The 24,494-nt window shown below is 42.6% G+C and overlaps 1 protein-coding gene across 3 annotated transcripts in view; it reads right to left on the reverse strand.

The window, feature by feature from the left end:
* Nucleotides 1-22,309, reverse strand: part of LOC139749540 (vascular endothelial growth factor receptor 3-like) — a 104,298-nt gene extending 81,989 nt beyond the window's left edge. Inside the window, exons 1-9 of one of the 3 annotated variants that reach the window (XM_071663527.1) lie at nucleotides 22,152-22,309; nucleotides 18,462-18,588; nucleotides 17,307-17,440; nucleotides 15,105-15,225; nucleotides 8,551-8,744; nucleotides 8,073-8,238; nucleotides 7,295-7,420; nucleotides 5,448-5,651; nucleotides 2,205-2,377 (exon numbers count right to left, since the gene is read on the reverse strand). In XM_071663527.1, the coding sequence (XP_071519628.1) occupies nucleotides 2,205-2,377; nucleotides 5,448-5,651; nucleotides 7,295-7,420; nucleotides 8,073-8,154 (585 nt within the window). In that variant the 5' untranslated portion in view covers nucleotides 8,155-8,238; nucleotides 8,551-8,744; nucleotides 15,105-15,225; ... (1 more) ...; nucleotides 18,462-18,588; nucleotides 22,152-22,309. Of the gene's footprint in view, nucleotides 1-2,204; nucleotides 2,378-2,862; nucleotides 2,995-5,447; nucleotides 5,652-7,294; nucleotides 7,421-8,072; nucleotides 8,239-8,550; nucleotides 8,745-15,104; nucleotides 15,226-17,306; nucleotides 17,441-18,461; nucleotides 18,589-22,151 lie in introns of those variants that run through there. The other 2 variants (XM_071663536.1, XM_071663547.1) reach the window with 2 other exon arrangements.
* Nucleotides 22,310-24,494: the final 2,185 nt, after the last annotated feature.

The following is a 24,494-nucleotide window of genomic DNA, read 5'->3' on the forward strand; positions in this document are numbered from 1 at the left end:
AGGTGAAATGTTTGAGGATGATGTGTGGTGTGGGGTGGTTTAGTCGAGTGAGTAATGAATGGTTGAGACAGAAGTGTGGAAATAGGGATAGTGTTTTTGAGGGAGCAGAGAAGGGTGTGTTGAGGTGGTTTGGACATGTGGGGAGGGTGGGTGGGGGAGACTGGCAGGAGGGATGTGTGTGTCAGAGGTGGGGGAGCAGGGAGAGGTGGAAGACCAGATTGGGGGTGGAGGGATGGGGAGAGGGGGATTCTGAGCAGTCAGGGACTGACCATACAGGAAGGCAAGAGGCATGCGGGGAATGGAGTAAATTGGAACAATCTGGTGTGCCAGGGTTGACATGCTGCCAATGGACTGAACCTGGGTTTGTGAAACATCTGAGGTAAACCATGAAAAGGTCTATGGGGCCTGGATGTGGAGAGGGAGCTGTGGTTTCAGGCATATTACACATGACAGCTAGAGACAGTGTGAATGAATGTGGTCTTTTTTGTCTGCTTTCCTGGAGCTACCTAACACAAGAAGGGGGTAGCGATGCTGTATCCTGTGGGATGGGGTAGTGCCAGGAATGGATAAAGACATGTAAGTATGAATGTGTACAAGTTTTTCTCTCTTAGCAAAGGAACTAAATTTAGGATATAAGAATTCAACAGTAAATATAGATGCAAAAAAAAAAAGTTTTAGATCTTTGCCATGGTTTCACTATTTTGAACCAAGCCACCATTTTCTCTAATTAGTGAGCCAATTAAATGATTAATGACTCTTGCTTCTAAAATTATCATAAAACTCCTTAGAATTTCTTTTGCTATTTTCAGCAATATAAATTTCACACTGATATCTATTTTGATGTATGTGTCACTTAGTTTCTGGTGCATATTTACATAATCTACACCATCATCTTAGCTCTCGTTCCCTTAGAGTTTCTTGTAAGCTGCTTTCACAAACAACAGGCATATCTTTATCTTAGGGCCCTATCATTCTGGCCAAGTTTTTGGAAAATAACCATCTGATATGCACAGACACTTATGTTCCCTCAACCACTCTGAAGGTTTTGGTGAAGCTTTTTCAAACTACATTCACATCTTATCAACAGGCTCAGTCAAGATTTGCCTGTCAAGAGCAATGTGAAGACCATTAAAACTGTAAGCAAAAAATTTGGTGCCTTTTTGTAAATTTCTTGTTGCGTAATGTCGAAACTTACCTCAAATACAATTTACCAGTAACCAGTTGTAACAGCCTTTCTTTCAAATTCAACATTTTTTAAATGGTCCTCATTTGGAACTAAGGTTAAGTCCAAAATCTTCACACTGTGAGCAGGTTTCTCATCAAGTTGCAGTATGGCACTAACTGGTGAATTTAGGTGTATCCTATGCCCACAGTTACTTGAAAGGGATTGCCCTACATGTGGATACTGACAATTTTCGCTCTACCACTGTAATCGAATAATGCTCATTACATACCTCTGTTAATTGGTCATAAACTCTTTTATCTAAATCTGGTGTCTTTGCTAGGGGCACAGGAATTAATCCTACAAATACTTTTTTTTACAAAGGGATATCTCTAAAATCTCCAAAATGAACCAGATATCATCAACTACTATCTTTCAGCAAAGGTTTAAGATGTTACTGAACTACAAGCAAGAAAACACCACATGCTTTATTTCCCCTATCTATGTTAAAAGACTGGACCCCTGGGCTGCATATGTGTCTAGGAAATCTCTATTTTTGATATCTAACCATGATCTAGAGATACCAATCTTACTGCAGTACTCTTCCAATGCAACTGTCTCTAAAAATTTATGTATCCTGAGCATTAACATAAAATATTTTCATATATGACTGAGACTGCTCTGTACATGTAGAAAACATTTTCAGAGCCTGGAATATAAACCATAGTGAATATATCCTTTATCACAGGTATCTACAGATACAACTTCTTCCCTTAATTATATGTACTACCATGGGCTTGTAAAAGCTGCAGCCCCTCAGTCTCCTCTTCTAATAATATCAGTCTTGATTGATACTGTCATTTCACTCTGTGTATGTGCACATAAATCTTTATAGCTATCATTTGAAACAGCTTAAACTCACAAATTCAATCATAAGTGAAATAAACTCTGAGTACTGTGAACAATCATTAACGTGAATTCACTCCACATACAAATCATTGTAATCGTAATACAAATTATAAACAAACCACCATTTTCTTACCCTACTCAGTTGCAAGAAATCACTGCAGTTGCCTTTACTGTGACAAAGCTGAAACTCAAGATAAATGTCTGGCTTTGGGTAGCCTTTAACCTCACAATTCAGACGGAAACTATGGTTTTCCTTTATCATCAGGTCATTGCTGGATCGGGTGAGAATCATGTCCCTGGGTTCAACTGTTGGAAAATGAGTAAATAACATATGAATACGTCATACAGTGTAAATCTGAATCTAAATCTATGTATATCTCTGACTCCTGTTCCTAACGGAAAATCTCACACGAGGGGTTGACTACAGAAATAGTCTCCTTAAGTAGTGAACTCCAGTGCCACTTATTAGCATGTAGTGCCTCACCCTCAACAGGCCACTTGCAGATGGCAACTCTTAATGCAATGTATGCAGAGGTTCCTACTATTTCCACTTAATGCTCCTAAATAATGTCCCTACTTACCACTTCGACCTGGATGTTCCTATCTACAACTTGCGTCTACTGCTTCAAACATTTTGCCAAAAGCAGTGTGTGTGCATAGTCATCACGGGAAACTGTAGTTAAGAGGAATGAACTGTGTGAGTAAGTGTTCTGTACAAAGAAATATTGTGGCTGTGGACGGAATGCTAGTACTTCACACATGAGTAAGGACAGAAAGAAAAAGACAGCTACCTGGATTAGGCTGGAGTGCAATTTGACAATCACAAGTGCTGGCTCACTACGCAGTGATCACTAGCCCTCCCCGTTACCCAGGTGGGTAGCACTAGGTCACCTGGTCATTGTCTCACCGTCATCAACTACGACCTAATAGCTCTGTTGAATTACCAAAATCTCCAGCACCAAAGACTCTTCCCTTGAAGTTTTCAGGGCATCTTGAAATTTATGCTGAATTATTGAAATACATCGTAAAAATATATATATGAGCTTCTTAAACTTAACAGTAGGCCTTCTCCCACCATGCTGTAGGGAGACAGCCAACATATATTCCCTCCGCACATAAATGAACATTGCATTAATAGGTTGGGTTCAATTGTGGCATGACACAAGGTTCTGCCCCGGACCCGTCTCAGTTTACGTAAATGAGTTGCTAGAGGGGCTGGCTTCACGCCTGAACATGTCTGCTGATTATGCAAGGTCATGTTGGAAGTAAAAGTGAGGACGATTACTTCAAATTACAAGGCGACCTAAGAAAAAAAAAAAAAAACTCCAAAGTCAGTCTGATTTATTGTTAATGGAAGTAAACCTGTATCAATGCGATATAATGAGGTGAAGAGGAAACGGACTGAACATAATAAAGGACAGTTGAAAGTGTCTGATGATAGGGTAGATTTGTAGTGTTTCGTCTTGATTACATTATTCTTTTGAATCTTTAGTGTAAACTAATTAGTTGGTACTTTCTAGGTTTGTCTAAACTAAAATGTTTACTATTCCTTCTTAGCTTGTTTTGACTGTTTCAATACTGATTCATTGCTAAGCAAAATCTAAGGAAATTAATAGTAATAGTAACAGAGAGTGTAATTACAATTTGATGGTACAGTATTTTACATCAGGAAGGTGAAATGTCTGACACATCTTTATTTCTGTCTGAATATTTCTTTTGTATTTCACTAATATGTATCTTCACTGGTTTATAACAACTTATTTTTCTATATTCATAATTTCATTATCATTTCCTTTATTTCAATGTCGTCCCAATTTTTTCCTGGAAACACTATATTTAGTATTTCTTTATATATATATATATATATATATATATATATATATATATATATATATATATATATATATATATATATAGGATGTGTGGATAAGGTGTTTGCTTTGAAGAATGTATGTGAGAAATACTTAGAAAAGCAAATGGATTTGTATGTAGCATTTATGGATCTGGAGAAGGCATATGATATTGTTGATAGAGATGCTCTGTGGAAGGTACTAAGAATATATGGTGTGCGAGGCAAGTTGTTAGAAGCAGTGAAAAGTTTTTATCGAGGATGTAAGGCATGTGTACGTGTAGGAAGAGAAGAAAGTGATTGGTTCTCAGTGAATGTAGGTTTGCGGCAGGGGTGTGTGATGTCTCCATGGTTGTTTAATTTGTTTATGGATGGGGTTGTTGGGGAGGTGAATGCAAGAGTTTTGGAAAGAGGGGTAAGTATGTAGTGTCTTATCACATTTACATCCAAAAGTCTCTCTCTTACACGCCTAGAAATTAATATGTAATATAATACTGCCCACTGTCCATCTCTCTTCCTCACATATGTATACTTGTGTATATATCTCTTCTTTAAACCAGGTATTCTCATTCATCAGTCTTTATTCAGCACAAAACTCCACAAGCTCTTCACCATTTCCATGTATAACACAGAATACTCCATGAGAACCAATTATACTCAACTGCCGCATTACTTACCTTCGCATTTAAATCACCAAACACTAATAGCAGGTCTCGTGCACCAAAACCGCTGACACAATCACTCAGCTGCTCCCCAAACACTTGCCTCTCAAGATCTTTCTTCTCACGGCCAGGTGCATAAGCACCAACAGTCACCCATCTCTCTCCGTCCACTTTGTTTTACCCACATTAATCCAGAATTTACTTCCTCACACTCGATCACACACTTCCACAACTCCTGCTTCAGGAGCAATGTTATTCCTTTCTTAGCTCTTTTCCGCTCACTAACCCCTGACTTTACTCCTAAGACATTTCCAACCCACTCTTCTTTCCCTTTATCCTTGAGCTTCGTTTCACTCAAGAGCCAGAACATCCGGGATTCTTTCCTCAAACATACTACATCTCTCTCCTTTCTTCTCACATTGGTTACATCCACACACATTCAGACACCTCAGTCTTAGCCTTCAAGGAGGATGAGCACTCCTCACCTGGATCCTTCTTTTGTTTCCTCTTTTGGGCAGTCTTTATCCTATGATATGTCAAGGTAATCCCAGTCCTACGCCTTATCAAGCCAGTCCTAGTCCTCTGCCTTAATGAGGTAGTCCCAGTCCAGGTCTGTTTTGAGGTGGTCTCAGTTCATTGCCAGAGCAAAATAGTGATCGTAAACTATGTATCATATTATCATCAAATCTTCCCTTTTCAATCTAGTATCTAGCACATACTTCAATCCAAAATAAATAACAATGATTTCTTCCACAAGAACTAATACTCCTGAACCTGTATATGTCTAAGACTACAAAACTCAGATAATTGGGAGAATTGCTTAACATGAAACGTAAATGTACCGGAAACAAAAGAGATGACAAACCTGGCATAGAAAAGAACATTTTTATGGTGTCTGACGCAACTTTCTCCCCATTGCTGGTGTTTGCTTCGAGGGTGTATTCTCCAATGTCCATCACGTTGGGTTTCTCAATATTCAGAGTTATTGAACCACTTTCATGGATTTCATACAGTCTAAAGCGTTTGGCTCCTTCATACATCTTGGAAGAATCGACAAGCACATCCCGTCCTGCAAATTGTGGACAAATTTAATACATTAGCTCTGTGTGTGTGTGTGTGTGTGTGTGTGTGTGTGTGTGTGTGTCTGTGTGTGTGTGTGTGTGTGTGTGTCTGTGTGTATTTTTGTAATGTCCTATTTGTATTGCACGAGAATGGAGGTTCACATTTGTTGGGCGCCTATCCTATCGTACTAAGGGCTAAGAAGCAGCACTGGAGTTCACATATTATAGTGACTACTGCCGTGGCCACCCCTTTCAGGGAGTTCCCATTAGAACAGGCGTCAGAGATATAGATAGATGGACAGATGGTGAGGGAGGTAACTGCTAGAGTCCTGGAGAGAGAGGGGCGAGTATGCAGTCTGTATGGAATGAGAGGGCCTGGGAAATGAGTCAGTTGCTGTTTGCTGAGGATACAGCACTGATGGGAGATTCGACTGAGGAACTGCAAAAGGTGGGGACTGTGTTTGACAGAGTGTGAGAAAAGAGAAAGCTGAAAGTAGGAGAAAAATAAAAGGAGGAAGCTGAAAGTAAGAGCAAGGTTAATAGGTTTAGCAGAGTTCAGGGACAGGTTAGTTGGGGCATAAGTTTGAATGGAGAAAAATTGGAAGAACTGAAGTGTTTTAGATACCTGGGAGTGGACATAGCAGCGAATGGAACCATGGAAATGAAAGTGAGTCATAAGGTGGTAAAGGGGGCAAAGGTTCTGGGAGCACTGAAGAATGCATGGAAAAAGAGAACGTTATCTGGAAGGGAAAAAATGGGTATGTTTGGAGGAATGGTAGTCCTAACAATGTTATATGGTTGTGGGATATGGGCTATAGATAGGGTTGTGTGGAGGAGGGTGGATGTGTTGGAAATTAAATGTTTGAGGACAATACGTGGTGTGAGGTGGTTTGATCGAGTAAGTAATAAAAGGGGTAAGAGAGATGTGTGGAAATAAAAAATGACTGAGCTGATGAGGGTGTGCTGAAATGGTTTGAGTATATGGAATGAGTGAAGAAAGGTTGACAATATATCTTATGCCTGGAGTAGGTGTGAAAGACCTGCGCCCCCGTATTCCCTGTGTGTCATAAAAGGCGACCAAAGGGAGCAGGAATGAGGGACTGGAAACACTCCCTTCTTGTATTTCAATTTTTCTAAAAGGGGAAAGAAGAATTACCCAGGCAGCGAGTGCTCATCCTCCTCGAAGGCTCAGGCTGGGGTGTCTTAATGTGTGTGGATGTAACTAAGATGAGGAGAGGAAAGATAGGTAGTATGACGAAGATCAATTAACATATTTGTAATCAAACTTACAACAACTTTCATGATGAATATTTCTGAATTTTTATTTGATTTAATGTATGAGTGCAAGAGACTCCTGTTTCACTCCTAGACTGTTTGAGTGGTTGAACTTGACTGGAAACCACAAAGAACACATTGTACTTTTGTTGTCCATGATGTAGCTAAGAGAGCTGTGTGCATATATATATATATATATATATATATATATATATATATATATATATATATATATATATATATATATATATATATATTATTGTTTTAATGGTAAAATGTGTATCTATTTATCCATGAACAAAACCTAATCGGAATTAGAGTTTTGATTTTTGTATCAACAACAATTTCACACAGAACAACAAATCAGGTGCCTTACCTTCGTTGAACCACAGGAAGTCAGGCTTGGGATAAGCATGGTAATCAATCTCCCACCTAATTGGATTTCCAGACAAGGTGATGTTTGGGTGATCTGTCTTCAGCTCCACAAACACAGACGCTTTGGCTGGATAGGATAACAGGACTGTGAGAACACTGGACTGAATGGTGCATAAAAAGTCTTGCTCTTCATTTTTGTTTACACAGCCAAATGCTCACTTTCTAAACACTGCTCTAAACTCACTTCCATACCAAACAAGATTAATGAGTAGCAATTTATTCTTTGTCTGTTTGTTCAAGCAATAACTTAGGATAAGGACTAAACTTGGTATACAGTGTTGACCACAAGAGGATAATCCAAATCTTGTATGCCATGAAGGTTTCAGGAAATAACGTTAGAAGCTATCCTGGACACACTATCAATTTTAAATACATAATCTTTCCTATATATGGCATACATCAAACCTAACCCATCTGTGTTAGTAGCCTAAACTTAGTATTGTATCAAGTCTGTAATGTAAACCCAGACAGAGTCTACCAAAGGTTTTGCATATGTATTTTGGAATATCCGCGCATATGCTTCTCATCATCATTACACACTGTGGACATCACTGTTCAAGGTTACCATTAAGTAAGCAATAAACACAGACTCTCTGGTTAGTTGCCTCTTATTTATCTTCGCTCCCACTCGTGATGAAAGCAAACCTTTGTGTTATTATAAGCTTCATCTGGATCACTAAACCGTCTATAATGTACAAGCACATTCCTTATTCTCTTACGCAAGACATCAATAACTATGGTGTTGGATTCTGAAGACTGTCCGTTAGAGGAGGCGATGCATTTATACTCGCCGGAGTCCATGGTCGGGTCAGCGTTGAGTATCACATACGTGCGATTCAGTTGCGAGTCATGTTTGGTGTACCTGTAAACCCTGTGACTGCCAGTCTGGGAAGAAAGAGATGAAGAATATCTTTTAATTATAAGGGCAAGAGAGGAACAAGTCTGTAGGATGTATTTCATATTAAACCTAATGTATATATGAACATTATCATTAGTCATGATGTTATTTTGTCATGGTATTATACCTTATTAAAGCACAACAATAATGAACACATTCATTAACTTTACTGATATATTTTTACAATCACTAACTTTACTGATATATTCTTTTTTTTTTACAAATTAAAAAAAAGTTATCGAAGTACAAGAGTAGTCTGTTGAGAATGGAACATTTGATTATGAGTTTGTTATCCTTACTTCGTTGGTGATATGATCGGGCACTTTCCACCGGAGGTTCTTCGTGTGGTAGGAGGGAAACGTACAGCTGCAGGTGAGGTTGACCGAGTCCCCCTCTATCACATCATAGTGGTCGTTATTATCATCTATCACACTGTTCAGCTGCCAGTGATTGGCTACTTCTACAATGGGAGGCGACAGTTCCTTGTCCTGACCTGTTGGGATTGTGAGGCGGGGGTGGAGTGTGAAACAGAAGTCGGTGAGGGAAGAAGACCAAGGGTGTTGGAAGAAGGTACGAGGCAAGGAGGGAAGAAGCAAGGATGGAAGAATGCAAGAAAAAAGAAAAAAAGAAAAGAAAATTGAAACGTATAGATGGTAGAGGTACGTCGAAGTGATGAAAGATGAAACAGTGATAAGTATATCAAGGCAAGGACCAGAAAACGTTCATGTAGGTGTCATTTATGAATGGATCCATGATAGCATGAGGGGTGTTGTGGTCAGGAGTGGAGGATGGGCAGAAAAGAAAAGAGAAACGAATTATAACCTCTCAATGACTTTGATCAATAAAACCAACTCAGAGCGAATTCTGTCGCCCTGAAACCTTATCAACTGGCAATCTATTGAAGTGTTTACATAAGCAGATTAATATCTCATATCTTATGAGAAGAACTTCATGAAATAATCAGAACGACGAGGCAAATTGGAAGTACAAAGCTGGATCAATGTTATCATAAATTTGTGATTAATTTGTGTGCAGAAATCATGATGGGGTTTTCAGGTCGTCTTCACACCGAACACATGTGAGTTCCCAGGTCAACTAAAGCCCTTGACATGGCACTTGATTCTAAGTGATGGCTGATCCACACAGAGGAGTTCCCTCATAGTGGGTGCAAGAATACAACAGCCCCAGTGCACTAGAACAGCTCCAGTGCGCCAGAACAGCCCCAGTGCACTAGAACAGCCCGAGTGCACTATAACAGCCCCAGTGCGCCGGAACAGCCCCAGTGCACCAGAACAGCTCCAGTGCGCCAGAACAGCCCCAGTGCACTAGAACAGCCCCAGTGCGCCAGAACAGCCTCAGTGCACCAGAACAGCCCCAGTACGCCGGAACAGCCCTAGTGCACCGGAACAGCCCCAGTACGCCGGAACAGCCCTAGTGCACCGGAACAGCCCCAGTGCACCGGAACAGCCCTAGTGCACCAGAACAGCCCCAGTGCGCCGGAACAGCCCCAGTGCACCAGAACAGCCCCAGTGCGCCGGAACAGCCCCAGTGCACCCAGAACAGCCCCAGTGCGACAGAACAGCCCCAGTGCGACAGAACAGCCCCAGTGCACCAGAACAGCCCCACTGCACCAGAACAGCCCCAGTGCGCCAGAACAGCCCCAGTACGCCGGAAACGAGGTCCCGGGATAAAATGTGCCAGAAAAAGTGCCCAGGTGACATCGCCATAATAAATCTTTCCTCTTCAGAGAATAAATACGTTGCTACTATAAATCTAACAAAACAAAAACAAAAAAAATCACAATAAGTCACATCAGGCAAATCTACAAGCAAGTTCTAATGATCATACAAGCAAAGCAGCAAAAAAAAAAAGAAAGCAATAGCCAAATAAATACGAATGTTGAGGTACACCCAAACTTGAAGGCGGGACGTTGCCACAACGGCTCATATGATCACCACAATGAATTTAAAACACAGCTGAGAGGGTGAGTCTTAGTCTCTCCAGTGGTGTTTCTGTGGTTGTAAAATTATATAACTTGCAAGAATACATTACTAGTTGATAAAGGTAAACACACTAAATTTAACCCAGTTTTTGTATTAGATTCGGGAGCATGGAATATCCGTAATGCCTGAAATTCGACTTCGTATCATGCCAGACTTCCATGTTTGGGTGTACTTATATAAAACGTGTCTCTAGCTAGAGTGGAGGAAGTGAAAATGATGTCAACAAACAATGCAAAAATCAATCAGTCAATAAGAAATAAAATGAAGCAACACCCACAACATAAGATTCAAAATACATCGATTGTAATCAATACGTCATCAGCAGCCATGATGAACCGACCCGGACACACTGGAGACACGAGTCTACCATGATGGCAAGATCCCAGGAGGAACAGACATACCCACCACAACGATCAACGCTGTTAATTACTTATATACTGACCACTGACACCAAGACATACCGGCCACTGATACCAACAACAGACTTAACCAACACTGATAACAACAGACATACTCGCCTCCGATAACAACAGACATACTTACCATTGATAACAAGACATACCGGCCACTGATAACGATATATACACTCAATAACAGACATACATACTTCTATAACATTCGCAGAAACCACACGAGGTTTTAATTTACAGACAGAGCAAATGGGAGAATTATTAAATTTTTTTTTATACTATTATCATTATTATTATCATCGTTGTTATAATCATTATTATCATCATCGTTATTATTATTATCACTATTATTATATTATTATTATTATTATTATTATTATTATTATTATTATTATCATTACTATCAGCTGCAAATAGGGAGGAAATAAGGCAGTGTTAAGTAGACGTGAAGACTAGTGGGAGGAGCGTCAACCTGTGACCAGGAAGCAATTCATATATAGTGAACAACGTTCTCTATGAAGGGTCGGCTGTAGTGTCTTTACAAGGACGGGCTAGATCCACACCAGGTCCATCCATCATCACTCACTGTAAACACAAAATCTACGTGCTTGGACAGTCGCTTCCTCCTGAATGCAGTGAATGCATGAAAAATGATATTAAAGATCTTATATTCTATGACATTCTGTACACATGTTAAGTGAAATCGTAATACACATTTAATATAACAGGTATATCTCTCATCTTTTACATGTAATTATATGTGAATTATATCTGGGTTGACTGTCAGTTATAATCCCTTTGGGAAAAGGGGTGAATCACATGAAACGTCATGTGGCAGCTTATGTGTGAGGCGTGCAGCAGAACCAGCGCGCTCACCAAACCACTTCCACTTCCTCAGTCTCCACCTACTACACAGACGTCAACATCTGCCACGGAAACCCAGTGACGGTGTACCCGTGACGGAGATGGACAACAGACGTAAGCACTATGACAACAGACGCCTCTACTCCACCACACACACACACACAAGTCAACACAGCTACACTAGGCGTCTCGGGCACATGGAAGCGTCCCAACCAGAGAGAGGATCATCGTACCAATCACTTCAATATTGATGTACGACTCTTGAGTCCTGTTACCATAGCGGGCGGTGCATATGTAGTAGCCCGAGTGGCTACGGACGGTCGGCCTGGCTATGGTGTAGCCAACCTTTGCCCCGAACGGCACCACAACCTGGTGAGGAAGGATGTGAGATATGGAGACCTGTAGGTTGCGATACTTACCACCTCCTCCTCGACCACGATGGCACTACTTGAGCACGAGAAAGTGACCCTCGGGAAGGATGACCTGGCCTCCCCGACCTGACTCTCAAGCGGTAGAACAGAGCAAGCCCTCATAACCAAGTTGTCCAACCCTCATGCTTCGAGGAGTCGTGCTCAAGTGCTCACTACCCTCAATATTTGGAGCTACGGCGTAGAGGCCACGGGCTGAGAGGTACACAGCCCCTGGCAGTGTGGCTGGCAAGCCACGAGACCCGCCGCTGGGAGGATGACGCCCTAAGCCATGTTATCAAGGGGGCAGAGGCAGCAGCCCCAGTAGTTCGGGTGCCCCGGGTAAGGACCTCACATGAGCCCTAGTGTTGCTGGTCAGCGGCTGTGAGGGTGAGAATCATCCCCCCAACGACCCCACCACCACACCCCTGTACAGCGGGAGCGGGAGAACACACCACAGGTGACCCGGGACTTACCTGCAATGATGACCTACTGACGCCAGGTAAGGTCACCACCGCCAGCCAGTACATCTACGTACAACAGTTACTGCTCAGACTTCACCTTGGCCTGCCCAACCTTCCGGCTAACATGGTGGAACGTTCCGATCATCAGCACTCTGGCATCTCCTTCGTCTCTCAAGAAAATTACACCATTTTTGTTTTTTTCTGAGTCCTGGAAAATGGCTGAAAGTTGACAACAGATCACTGGTGGTGTACCTCAAGGAGCAGCAGCTAATGTTGGCCAGGACTCGTGAGATCTTCCTGACACTTCACCATGCAGGTGACCATCCTCCTCAGTGGAGAGGGTAGGCGTTGACGTCCTCCTGACCACTGCCTCTCCTGACCACTGCTGAGGACGCCTCATCTGGCAACAGCCTGCACGCTCCTCCAACACTGACCACCTACACAGAGCCTCGAACTCTTCGTGACCCGATATCTAATGATAAAGAGATACTTCGCTTCCTCCAACATTCGTAAATACTTGCCCTTGTCTTTTCTTTTTCGTTTCATAATTCTCTCTATATTTCAACGAAGGCCAGGCTTTGATGTGGACTTTGTCCGTGACTGGAGCGCTCAACATAAGAAACGAACTATATACATCGTTTTTGGAGTAGTCTTAGCATTCCCCCAGAGAGGAGTGTTAGGTAGGCTGCGCCAGGTGTTAACTAAGGTTCCACACTGTATGAGCCGCGACACTGCCCTCCACCATGGAATTAACTTCCATGACTTGATAACCTCACATCACCAGACGGCAGAGGTCCACACAAGATAGTTCTTACGTCACTGAACGTAAGGAACATTTTTACATGTTGCTGCAGCTCACCTGCTGGTGACAGAAGGTACTTGATGCACCTTTCATGTCCTCTGGCGAGTCCTTTCCTTACGGAAGTCCGTCTAACAAACCACCAACACGTGGATACAAGCTGGTCATTGGCTGGGACCTTCCAGTAACTACATACGACCAACGTAACTGACGGAAAACGAGCCAAGTTGACCTATACTGCTAACAAAGTAAGGCTTTCCTCCGCTTTCCAGAGACCTGTAGGTTTCCGGTGCTGACCCTGGGTAACCTGGACCTACGAGACAGTTGCTCTTCGTCTGCATGAACACGACTGATGTGCTTCCTCCCACTTAACTCTACGTACAATACGAACACGAGACGTTCAGATAGTGCTGGAGAAGTTCTCACGGTGTTGCCAAGATACAAGCGACCCCTTCCTGTGGTGCAGCCCAACGTAGTCACGGCAACACCGCCGTCAGAGTCCACCAGTCAGTCACACGAGTTCGACATTCTACGAGTCGCATGAACGACATGATGTAGGTGACTGACAGAGATAACACCATGAGACGGATGAAGGTGACAGGCAGAGGAGACAACACCATGAGACGGATGAAGGTGACTGACAGAGATAACACCATGAGACGGATGAAGGTGACTGACACAGGAGATAACACCATGAGACGGATGAAGGTGACAGACAGGAGACAACACCATGAGACGGATGAAGGTGACTGACAGAGGAGACAACACCTTGAGACGGATGAAGGTGACAGACAGGAGACAATACAATGAGACGGATGAAGGTGACAGACAGAGGAGACATTACCATGAGACGGATGAAGGTAACAGACAGGAGACAACACCATGAGACGGATGAAGGTGACAGACAGAGGAGACATTACCATGAGACGGATGAAGGTGACTGACAGAGGAAACATTACCATGAGACGGAAGGAACCACCATATCCCCTTCTTCTGGAGCGCTGAAGAAAACTATGACCCTCTGAACATGATGGCAGGACCCTGGGATGTGACGTGGCCACCAAAATGATATGTTAAGGTCGCGTCCCCACACACCAGGTCCATAGCACCACCTTCAAGGGCCTTGCCTGCAGTAGTCTCAGACGCACTGGTACGGGTCCAACGCAAAGGCACTTAACATCCATCGTGGAAAGGAGTTCGATGCAGCTTACGCAGTCCAGCGAAGAGCCAATCAGAGATGGACTGGTAAGCATGAGATGATCAAGCAGCACAAGCTTGTAGCACAAGCACGAAACCTGGACCATACACATACAAGTCGGGTTAGCAGGCAAGCTTCATGATGAGTGAGTGAGTGAGTGAGTGAGTGAGGCGACTGCATCGTGGGTTTCAGCAACCCAGCGGCGCTGTACGGGGCTTTCGCAGTTGATGGTGAGGTTGATTCCCTTACGTGGAATCACAGACATAGACACAAGGGTCTATCCTGGTGGTCATAAGGGGGGGTCTTCTCCATAGCAGGGGCCACAAGAGGTACGGCCGACTGGGGCTACACACACACACACACACACACACACACACACACACACACACACACACACACACACACACACACACACACACACACACACACACACACACACACACAAAGATGCAGCGACCACAGCCGCTCTCCTGACGGTCATAATGACGAGACGAAGTTCATCTCTTCAGAGATGGATCCGGAGCAAAGCGGCACGTGTTAGTAGGGCACGTGTTAGTAGAGCACGTGTTAGTAGGGCACGTGTTAGTAGGGCACGTGTCAGCAGGGCTCATGTTAGTAGTACCATGTGGGAAGACCTTAACACTTAGTTATATAAACCGTGTTAGAAGAGAAGCATATTAGGGACAAAGCAACGTGGCTAATACTAACTTAATATTGGGACAATGATCGCTGTCTGCTCTGCGGTTTTCCCACCATAGGAAGCAGTGCAACGCAGATTGGCTGAATCATTCTGGTCATAAATGGTGAAGGAAAATCCTTCACGTGGGATCTGTGGAGAGAGAGAGAGACGGGTGGAGGTAGAGGACAGGGTCAGGCAGGAGTATGGTGCACCAGGATGGCGCGCTACAACAACAACATGTTGTGCCCCTGGGGCACTACGTGTGACCTACGGTCTCACTAGATCCAGCACGACGGTACGATCCTTGACGGTACGATCCTTGATGGTACGATCCTTGACGGTACGATCCTTGATGGTACGATCCTTGATGGTACGATCCTTGATGGTACGATCCTTGATGGTACGATCCTTGACGGTACGATCCTTGATGGTACGATCCTTGATGGTACGATCCTTGACGGTACGATCCTTGATGGTACGATCCTTGATGGTACGATCCTTGATGGTACGATCCTTGATGGTACGATCCTATGAGCACGACGGCACTGATCCTTGATGGTACAAACCTTGAGCACGACGGTACGATCCTTGGATACGTTGCCCAAGCCCTTACCTGAACTATAAAGGGGTTTAGATCAGTGACCATGCCATCATACACAAGGGTCGTACCGTCGTGTTATAGGGTCGTACCATCCTGCTCCAGGGTCGTACCATCCTGCTCCAGGGTCGTACCATCCTGCTCCAGGGTCGTACCATCGTGATGAGAGATCGTACCATCCCGCTCGAGGATCATAGGGTTATGAAAGGTTCCATTAGTCTTCTGTGATATCATTCATAAGTCATGAATAACAATAATAATACAAGTTTCCCTGACGTGCTAGACCAGTAGTGAGGCAAGCTGCTGCCTACATCGTCCACTCACCTCTGCACGTCACACACACACACACACACACACACACACACACACACACACACACACACACTCATGTTCCAACACGGAGGAAAGAATTGCAAACGCGTGCCTGACGCCATCAACAAGACATATAGGGTAAAATCACTCGTTATTACTCTGAAAAAAAAGAGCCAAAATTAAAAGTCTTTAAGTCTGAGTGTTTGGGCTGGTCGAACTTTCTCATATATGCCAAGTGTGTGAAGAAATCTTTCTCTCCCGTGTACTACATCTTCCTCGAGCATGAGTTACTCTGGTCAGAAATGAGGCATTACTGCGCCCTCGCTCTGGTTTGAGGGATGGAGAGGTGGGTGGTGAAGTTACACCATAAGGTTATACACTGGAAAGTGACAGTTTGATGACGTATCGGGGGCTATGGAGGAAGATGGACAGTCCACAGAGAGAGAGAGAGAGAGAGAGAGAGAGAGAGAGAGAGAGAGAGAGAGAGAGAGAGAGAGAGAGAGAGAGAGAGAGAGAGCCGGTGCCTGGCTCAACCCACGTATTCTAAAGCTTCACCCCAGGTTAATGTGTGCGTAGTTATGACACAGAATAACTCACACAGTGGAAGCCCTGCCACAGCTCAGTGGCGCCCCAGTGTAGTTATGACACAGAATAACTCACACAGTGGAAGCCCTGCCACAGCTCAGTGGCGCCCCAGTGTAGTTATGACACAGAATAACTCACACAGTGGAAGCCCTGCCACAGCTCACTGGCGCCCCAGTGTAGGGAGTTGTCGCCTCTTCATGTAGACAATGGGAGTGGTGAACTTCCCCCTGAATCCGAAGTTCTGGGTTAGTGTGAACATTGTCCATGTAAACCACGCCAGTGTGAGTGGTACTCCTGTACACGCCAGTGTGGGTGGTACTCCTGTATACAGACACCGTCAGAGTCGTAAGACGATTAGAACTCGGGATGAATATGTTGAGAGAAAGGTTGCAGCCACTGATGATCATTGAGTGTGTTTTCAGAGTTTCTCAGGAATGTCAAATTTCTTTTTTTTCTCTCTTCTCTTGTGAAGTGGTGTAGGCCGAGTGTGTGTGTGTGTGTGTGTGTGTGTGTGTGTGTGTGTGTGTGTATCTGCAGCTCTGAGGACTACAGCTGCTGCAGGTCAAGGTCCAAGTGAAGTGTCAAGTCAATCCAGGGTCGTCCTCAGACGGTCAAGTGGTTAAGGTCCCGTCAAGAGAGAGACACAGTTGTGGAGGAGACTGTACAGAACGTGAGAATGAAGTGGACTACAGTGATGAGAGATCACCCGAGCCCAGCGTGGCAACACTGTACTTACGAAGTCTCCCTGGATATCCTTCAGTTCGACTACCACGTCCCGGAAGGTGGGTTTGCAGGGGAGGATGAAGGGCGTACCCACAACCGGGTGAAAGAAAACAGTCTGCGTGTCCGTCGTCAGCAAGTTGTTCTCATCTGTAAGCAAAAAGGAAGATGGGAAGCGGTGAGACACAGGATCATCCTGGGTCAACATGGCCACGTACGTGCACCACACGTCTGCCTCACACACACACACACACACACACACACACACACGGTACACACGCGGCAGAGCGGTCATCATCAAGTGGACTGATCCGTTACCACCTCCAGCCACACCACTACCATGTGCAGAGCATCGGATGTAATGGACCAACCCATCATGCCATCACCAGGACCAGTAAGTATAATGGACCAACCCATCATACCATCACCAGGACCAGTAACTATAATGGACCAACCCATCATACCATCACCAGGACCAGTAAGTATAATGGACCAACCCATCATACCATCACCAGGACCAGTAAGTATAATGGACCAACCCATCATACCATCACCAGGACCAGTAAGTACAATGGACCAGCCCATCATACCATCACCAGGACCAGTAAGTATAATGGACCAACCCATCATACCATCACCAGGACCAGTAAGTATAATGGACCAACCCATCATACCATCACCAGGACCAGTAAGTATAATGGACCAACCCATCATACCATCACCAGGACCAGTAAGTATAATGGACCAACCCATCATACCATCACCAGGACCAGTAAGTATAATGGACCAACCCATCATACCATCACCAGGACCAGTAAGTATAATGGACCAACCCATCATACCATCACCAGGACCAGTAAGTACAATGGACCAGCCCATCATACCATCACCAGGACCAGTAAGTATAATGGACCAACCCATCATACCATCACCAGGACCAGTAAGTATAATGGACCAACCCATCATACCATCACCAGGACCAGTAAGTATAATGGACCAACCCATCATACCATCACCAGGACCAGTAAGTATAATGCGAAGACATCATCATCACTTGCCATGCCTGCAACCACGTCGGAAACCAGGCCATGGTCACTACATCAACGTACCGCTGTGGTGGGTCAGTGTGGCAGCCATACACCGCGCCGTCTAGCTCAAGCCTCGGACTTACCTCTGACGTACACGTAGATGGAAGAGACAAGCGGGTCCTTGACGTCACAGGTTTGCTTCTTCTTATTCTCGGTCGTGTTGTGGATGCAGGAGTAATAGCCCACGTGAGTGAAGTTCACATGTTCGATCTGCCAGACAGAGAGAGAAAGAGAGAGAGGGGGGATATAATGCGTTGGTATATGTACTTCAGCCCTCCAGCAAGACCGTACCGTACAGCCTTTCAAAGTACGTATGATTTATTATAAGTCAGACCAATAACGTCGTGCCTGTGGGGTCAAATGTAATGAAAATATGTATGAAATCAGAGAATGTCATGAAATGTATGATCAAATCAGAGAATGTCTTTAAATGTATGATCAAATTAGAAAATGTCTTTTTAAATGTATATTGAAATCAGAGAATGTCTTTAAATGTATGATCAAAGTAGAAAATTTTTTTTTAAATGTATATTGAAATCAGAGAATGTCTTTAAATGTATGATCAAATTAGAAAATGTCTTTTTAAATGTATATTGAAATCAGAGAATGTCTTTAAATGTATGATCAAACTAGAATATGTTTTTTTTGAATGTATATTGAAATCAGAGAATGTCTTTAAATGTATGATCAAATCAAAAATGTCTTTAAATGTATGATCAAATCAAAAATGTCTTTTTAAATGTATGATCAAATCAGAGAATGTCTTTAAATGTATGATCAAATCAAAAATGTCTTTTTAAATGTATGATCAAATCAGAGAATGTCTTTTTGAAAGTATGAAGATCTTTCTTATCAATTTAGATACATAAAAAAATTTTTCCCTACAGATAATGACCGTGAGTGATATACACTAGTCAACCGTGGATAACAAGAATCATTGTTCACGCTGAAAGAATAAACACTCAAGCACACAAACAACAGTAAACATGTACTGGACTGCTTGAGATGAAATAATGGAAGATACCAAACCATGATTCACAAAGCGATTACTATGATCTCGTTTTCTTCAAAAGTAGTTCAGCGACACACGATCCATACATGGTCGTACGATGTCAGTACAAAAATTTTCGAATCTAATTTTTGAAAGATAAACAAAACCTCAGGAGATCCAGTCTTAACGTATCTTAAGAAATAGAGAGGAAAAAAAAAGTGTGTTAACACTGTCTTCACTGAGCAGACCGTCCACTCTATTTCCACTACACCCCTCCCCAAACACACACACACACATTCCCTTCACTAACCTTTCACATCCTTCCGTTCATCCTCTTCCCTTTACCTTACAGTTTGTCACACAGGGCAAATATAACAACGAGCCTGACCCAGCTTGTAACCCCTAAAAAGAAATAAAATTTCACCTACCTTTCCCAGTGCCAAATGTGCAAGTACTCTCCCACACACCATGCTAAACTCTCGTAAATTGTCCAGTAAGTTGAACTTTCGCAAATTGTCCAGTAAGTTGAACTTTCGCAAATTGCCCAGTAAGTTGAACTTTCGCAAATTGTCCAGTAAGTTGAACTTTCGCAAATTGTCCAGTAAGTTGAACTTTCGCAAATTGTCCAGTAAGTTGAACTTTCGCAAATTGTCTAGTAAGTTGAACTTTCGCAAATTGTCCAGTAAGTTGAACTTTCGCAAAATGTCCAGTAAGTTGAACTTTCGCAAGTTGTCCAGTAGGTTGAACTTCCCTAAATTGCCTAGTATAGGCTAGGCTTTCTTAAATTGCCCAATATGTTAAGCTTCCCTTAACTGTCTCGTCAGCACGTTAAATTTCCCTAAATGCCTCGATTATTAGTTACACTTCCCTAAACTTCCTACTTAATAAGTTACGACTTCCTTAAATAGCCAGACGGTAAGTTCGGCTTCCCTAAACTGCCTAATAAGTCAGACTTAATACACAGCTGCGCTCGATATGAAGCATATCAAGTTCGTTTAGATTTTGCTCGATTCCCTGAGCTTATCAAGTTAGAATCTGAGTTTCTGTTGAGTTAAGTACACCAAAGTTAGTTCGGTTTTTACTCTCTTTACTACGCTATCAGGTACGCTCATATTGGTAACCTAAGCTTGTTTAGTTGTCGCTAAATTTCTATGCTTATTGTGTTGGTTTTGTTCACTTGGCTCAAGTTATTATAGTTAATTTGAATGTTATTGCGTTGGTTTCGTTCACTTGGCTCAAGTTATCATAGTTAGTTTGAATGTTATTGGCACTTAAGTTTATCAAGTTAGCTAACTGGCTAGGCTAGACAAACTTACCAGGTAAGCTTATTCTTGCAAGCGCCAGTGTCCTAAAGCTTGATAAGATTAGCTGATTAGTTCATCCTAGCAAGGCTCAGGAGATCAGTTCATTCTTGCAAGGCTCAGCTGATCAGTTTTTTTTTCCCAGCTAAGCTTGATCAGCTTATCAGATACGTTTATTCTTGCACGGCTCAACACACATCAGTTTATTTAATTTCCTTCAACGTTGTAACAGTTAAGATCAAAATATTCACTTATTACAGTAAGTAAGGTCTCTGTGGCAAGTAATGTAGGCTTGCATAGCAGCTAAGTTACCCCTATATAACAATTAAGTTGAATGTAACTACTAAGTTTGCCAGGTACAGCAAGTACTTATCCTGTATAGCAGCTACGTTTGGCCTATTGAGTAAATAAGTTAACGATGTGCAAAAAGTAAGTCCGCCTACATTAGCCTTGTAAAGTAGCTGAAATTAAGCCTGTACAGTAACTTTGTAAGTCCTGTATAGCGACTAAGTTGACCATGCACTACTATTAAGTACACCCACTATAGCAATGATTAAACCCTGTGTATCAACTAAGTAAACCCAGTACAGAAGCTAAATCAACCCAGTACATCACTATGTAAACTCACTACAGCAAGTATGTAAACCCTTTACACTAATTAAATAAACCCAATACAGCAAGTGAGTAAACCGTGTACAATCTATATAAACCCAGTATAGCAACTAAATAAACCTAGTATAACTAAGCAAACATAATACAGCAACTTCAAAAGCCCAGTATAGCAGCTAGTACCATTAAGTAGACCCAGTAGAACAGCTTTATAAGCCTCGCCTAGCACGTAACTGAATTCAGCATAGAAACTAAGTAAACCTTGTAACCCCTGTGCAACAGGCGGGAGCGATATAGGGGTCCCGGGTTCGATCCTGGCTGTTGGAGGTTTGTATGTTCTATGAAAGTGCACGTTCATATGCACTTTGTTCGTGTATATATATATATATATATATATATATATATATATATATATATATATATATATATATATATATATATATATATATATATATATCATGTCTTTACGTGTATGTATGTATGTATGTATGTATGTACACTCCCCTATGCAAATGTTTATGCTGGTCAATCACGTGAAATCTTTCTGGTCTACGTTAACCTTCTGAGCACGACGGTACGACCCTTGTGCACGACAGGACGACTCTTGACCATGAAGGCACGACCACTGGGTGTGCAGATCTTGACTCTGACCCTGTCCCTCACAGGTCAGGTCACCAGCCAGGCCATCACACCTGAGGGTCATACCGCCGTGCCTGGAGCAGTCGTATCAGTGCTGGACAAAAAAAAAATTTAAACTAAACTCAATGCACGTTATACATGTCCCCTTCTTCCCTATTGAGAATCTCCACAGGGGATACATGTAGCCCTACCATCCTGAACTGCACCATCCCTGGCTGGTCCACACTACTCACCAGGAGGTTGGCCACGTAAGGCTGGGGGTGGCCTGCATCAAACGTCTCCCCGTAGTTCTCCTGGAACGGGAAGATCAGAGCATAATGAAGAAAAACGAGTCAAGGAAATAAGATACCGTTACCATATCATGGGTTATGGCCTGAGCTAAACCTCTCTATATGGCTGTACTTTTAAGAACTTCCAAGCCTAGCTAGCCATCGAGCACCGACGAATGTTGCGACTTTCAGTGATCACAATTTCTTACTTTAAAATCTTGGGTGCATCAGTCTTGGCGACCGCCAGTGTTGGCCAAGACAGCCGCCAAGCACGTCCAGGAATCACAACAATGTGACATGTTTTACAATACCATACAAAATGTCAGACATGTTTACAATACCATAGAAAATGTCAGACATGTCGAAGCGTTCGTCAGCGATCGAAGACCATGGAAAAGAATGGTTGGTCAACATTATCAAAGCATTCAAGAGTAAGAAATGACAAAACAAAGTGATTTGCCCAAATCGTAAGGAGAGCACAGTGTTGGCAGATGGCCAAACGTTCAGTGCTAAAACTGGGGGAAAAGAAGAAAAAAAAAAAAAAAATATATATATATATATATATATATATATATATATATATATATATATATATATATATATATATACACACACACACACAGACACTAGTATGCAAGTATTTGTACATGAGGTAAACCATATTATCTATTGTTCTGAATAAATTTGAATTTAGATAAAAATCAAACAGAGGTAAATGCTGGCATAATATGCTACAGCTGGACTGTTCCTAATTTTGTGACGTACTTATGAAGAAGATAATATCTTCAAATAAGAATCAATTATCCCATTAATGTGTGTACCTTCATACAAATCCACAGTGTCAAGAACAGCAATTCCTGCTAAATTTAAGTTTCAGCAGAAGAAAACTTGGAGGGGGGGATCCCCACCAGAGCCAGTGTATGATGAGACAAGCAAGTAGTAATGATGAATCAAGGAACTAGAACCATCATGTATACCCCAGGATGATGATGCTAGGTGCCACAACCATAACGTTATCATTATCACTGGTAAGCTTGCCCTTCAGTGATACACACACTGATTTTATCACCATTACGTACTACAGATAAAAGTAACATTGTTTTGAACTTTTAAGTTCTGTCTGGGAAAAACTAGAATATATGTATACATCTATATCAATATACATCTGTTTATCTGTCCATTTATATAAATCTATCAATGTCAATTTATTCATCAGTCACTCTCTATCTACACTGTTCTATATATACTCCATATGTTGACATTTCAGCTTTGAAATGTAGTGAATTTTGATGTAATTCTTAAGTATCTCTCTACATAGCAGGCTGAGTGGGACATTCATTGTGGGCATCTCTACCACAGCACCACTTCCCTTAGCCGGTCCATCACCACAGTTACTGTGGGTATCTCTACCACAGCACCACTTCCTATAGCCGGTCCATCACCACAGTTACTGTGGGCATCTCTATAGCCGGTCCATCACCACAGTTACTGTGGGCATCTCTATAGCTGGTCCATCATCACAGATGGAGGCTGACCTATCGTTGTAAGAGGAAGACTTGTCACAACTGCTGTCTGACCCGGAGTATCTTGATGAAGTAAATCCTGGGATCCCTGAGACATGCGAGGACAACCCTGACCCCTTTAATCAGGACACACGAACAAGAGAAAATGATAAATAAGCAATGGTGAATCCTGTGCTGCTGCTGCTGCTGCTCGTACCAAGAGAAGAAATTAACAATTTCTTCACGACGTGCAAGTGTCGTATTTAACAGAGTATCATCAGCGTCAAAATACTAGGGGAAATTTGATTGTGAGTATATTGAAAAACGACTGCAATGCGGATTTATTTCAGCAAGTAAAAGCTTGTTAAGGGAGGACAATTACGCTCCAAAGATGTTTAATCATCGGAGATGTGATCCAGTGTGTGGGATTTTATGTGTACCACTTGTAACTTCAACAATGTTTAGATTAAGTAGGATGGGCAGTACAGTGGAAGTAGAGAGAAACTGTGGAGTATGAACACAAAATCAACACTGGACAGTTTCTATGTCACCTTCGTCGAAATCTTGCAAATAGTAAACCTACAGGAGAGACGTCTAATAACGCTTCTCGACGTCATCTTACTGTGCACTAACGTCATCTTACTGTGCACTAACGTCATCTTACTGTGCACTAACGTCATCTTACTGTGCACTAACGTCATCTTACTGTGCACTAACGTCATCTTACTGTGCACTAACGTATAACGTGAGGTCATCAGACAAGAGACTGTCATGCGTGAAGGATCAAAAATGTTATCTTTTCACG

This window comes from Panulirus ornatus, chromosome 1 (genome assembly GCF_036320965.1).
Source record: "Panulirus ornatus isolate Po-2019 chromosome 1, ASM3632096v1, whole genome shotgun sequence".
NCBI classification, from domain to species: Eukaryota; Metazoa; Arthropoda; class Malacostraca; order Decapoda; family Palinuridae; genus Panulirus; species Panulirus ornatus.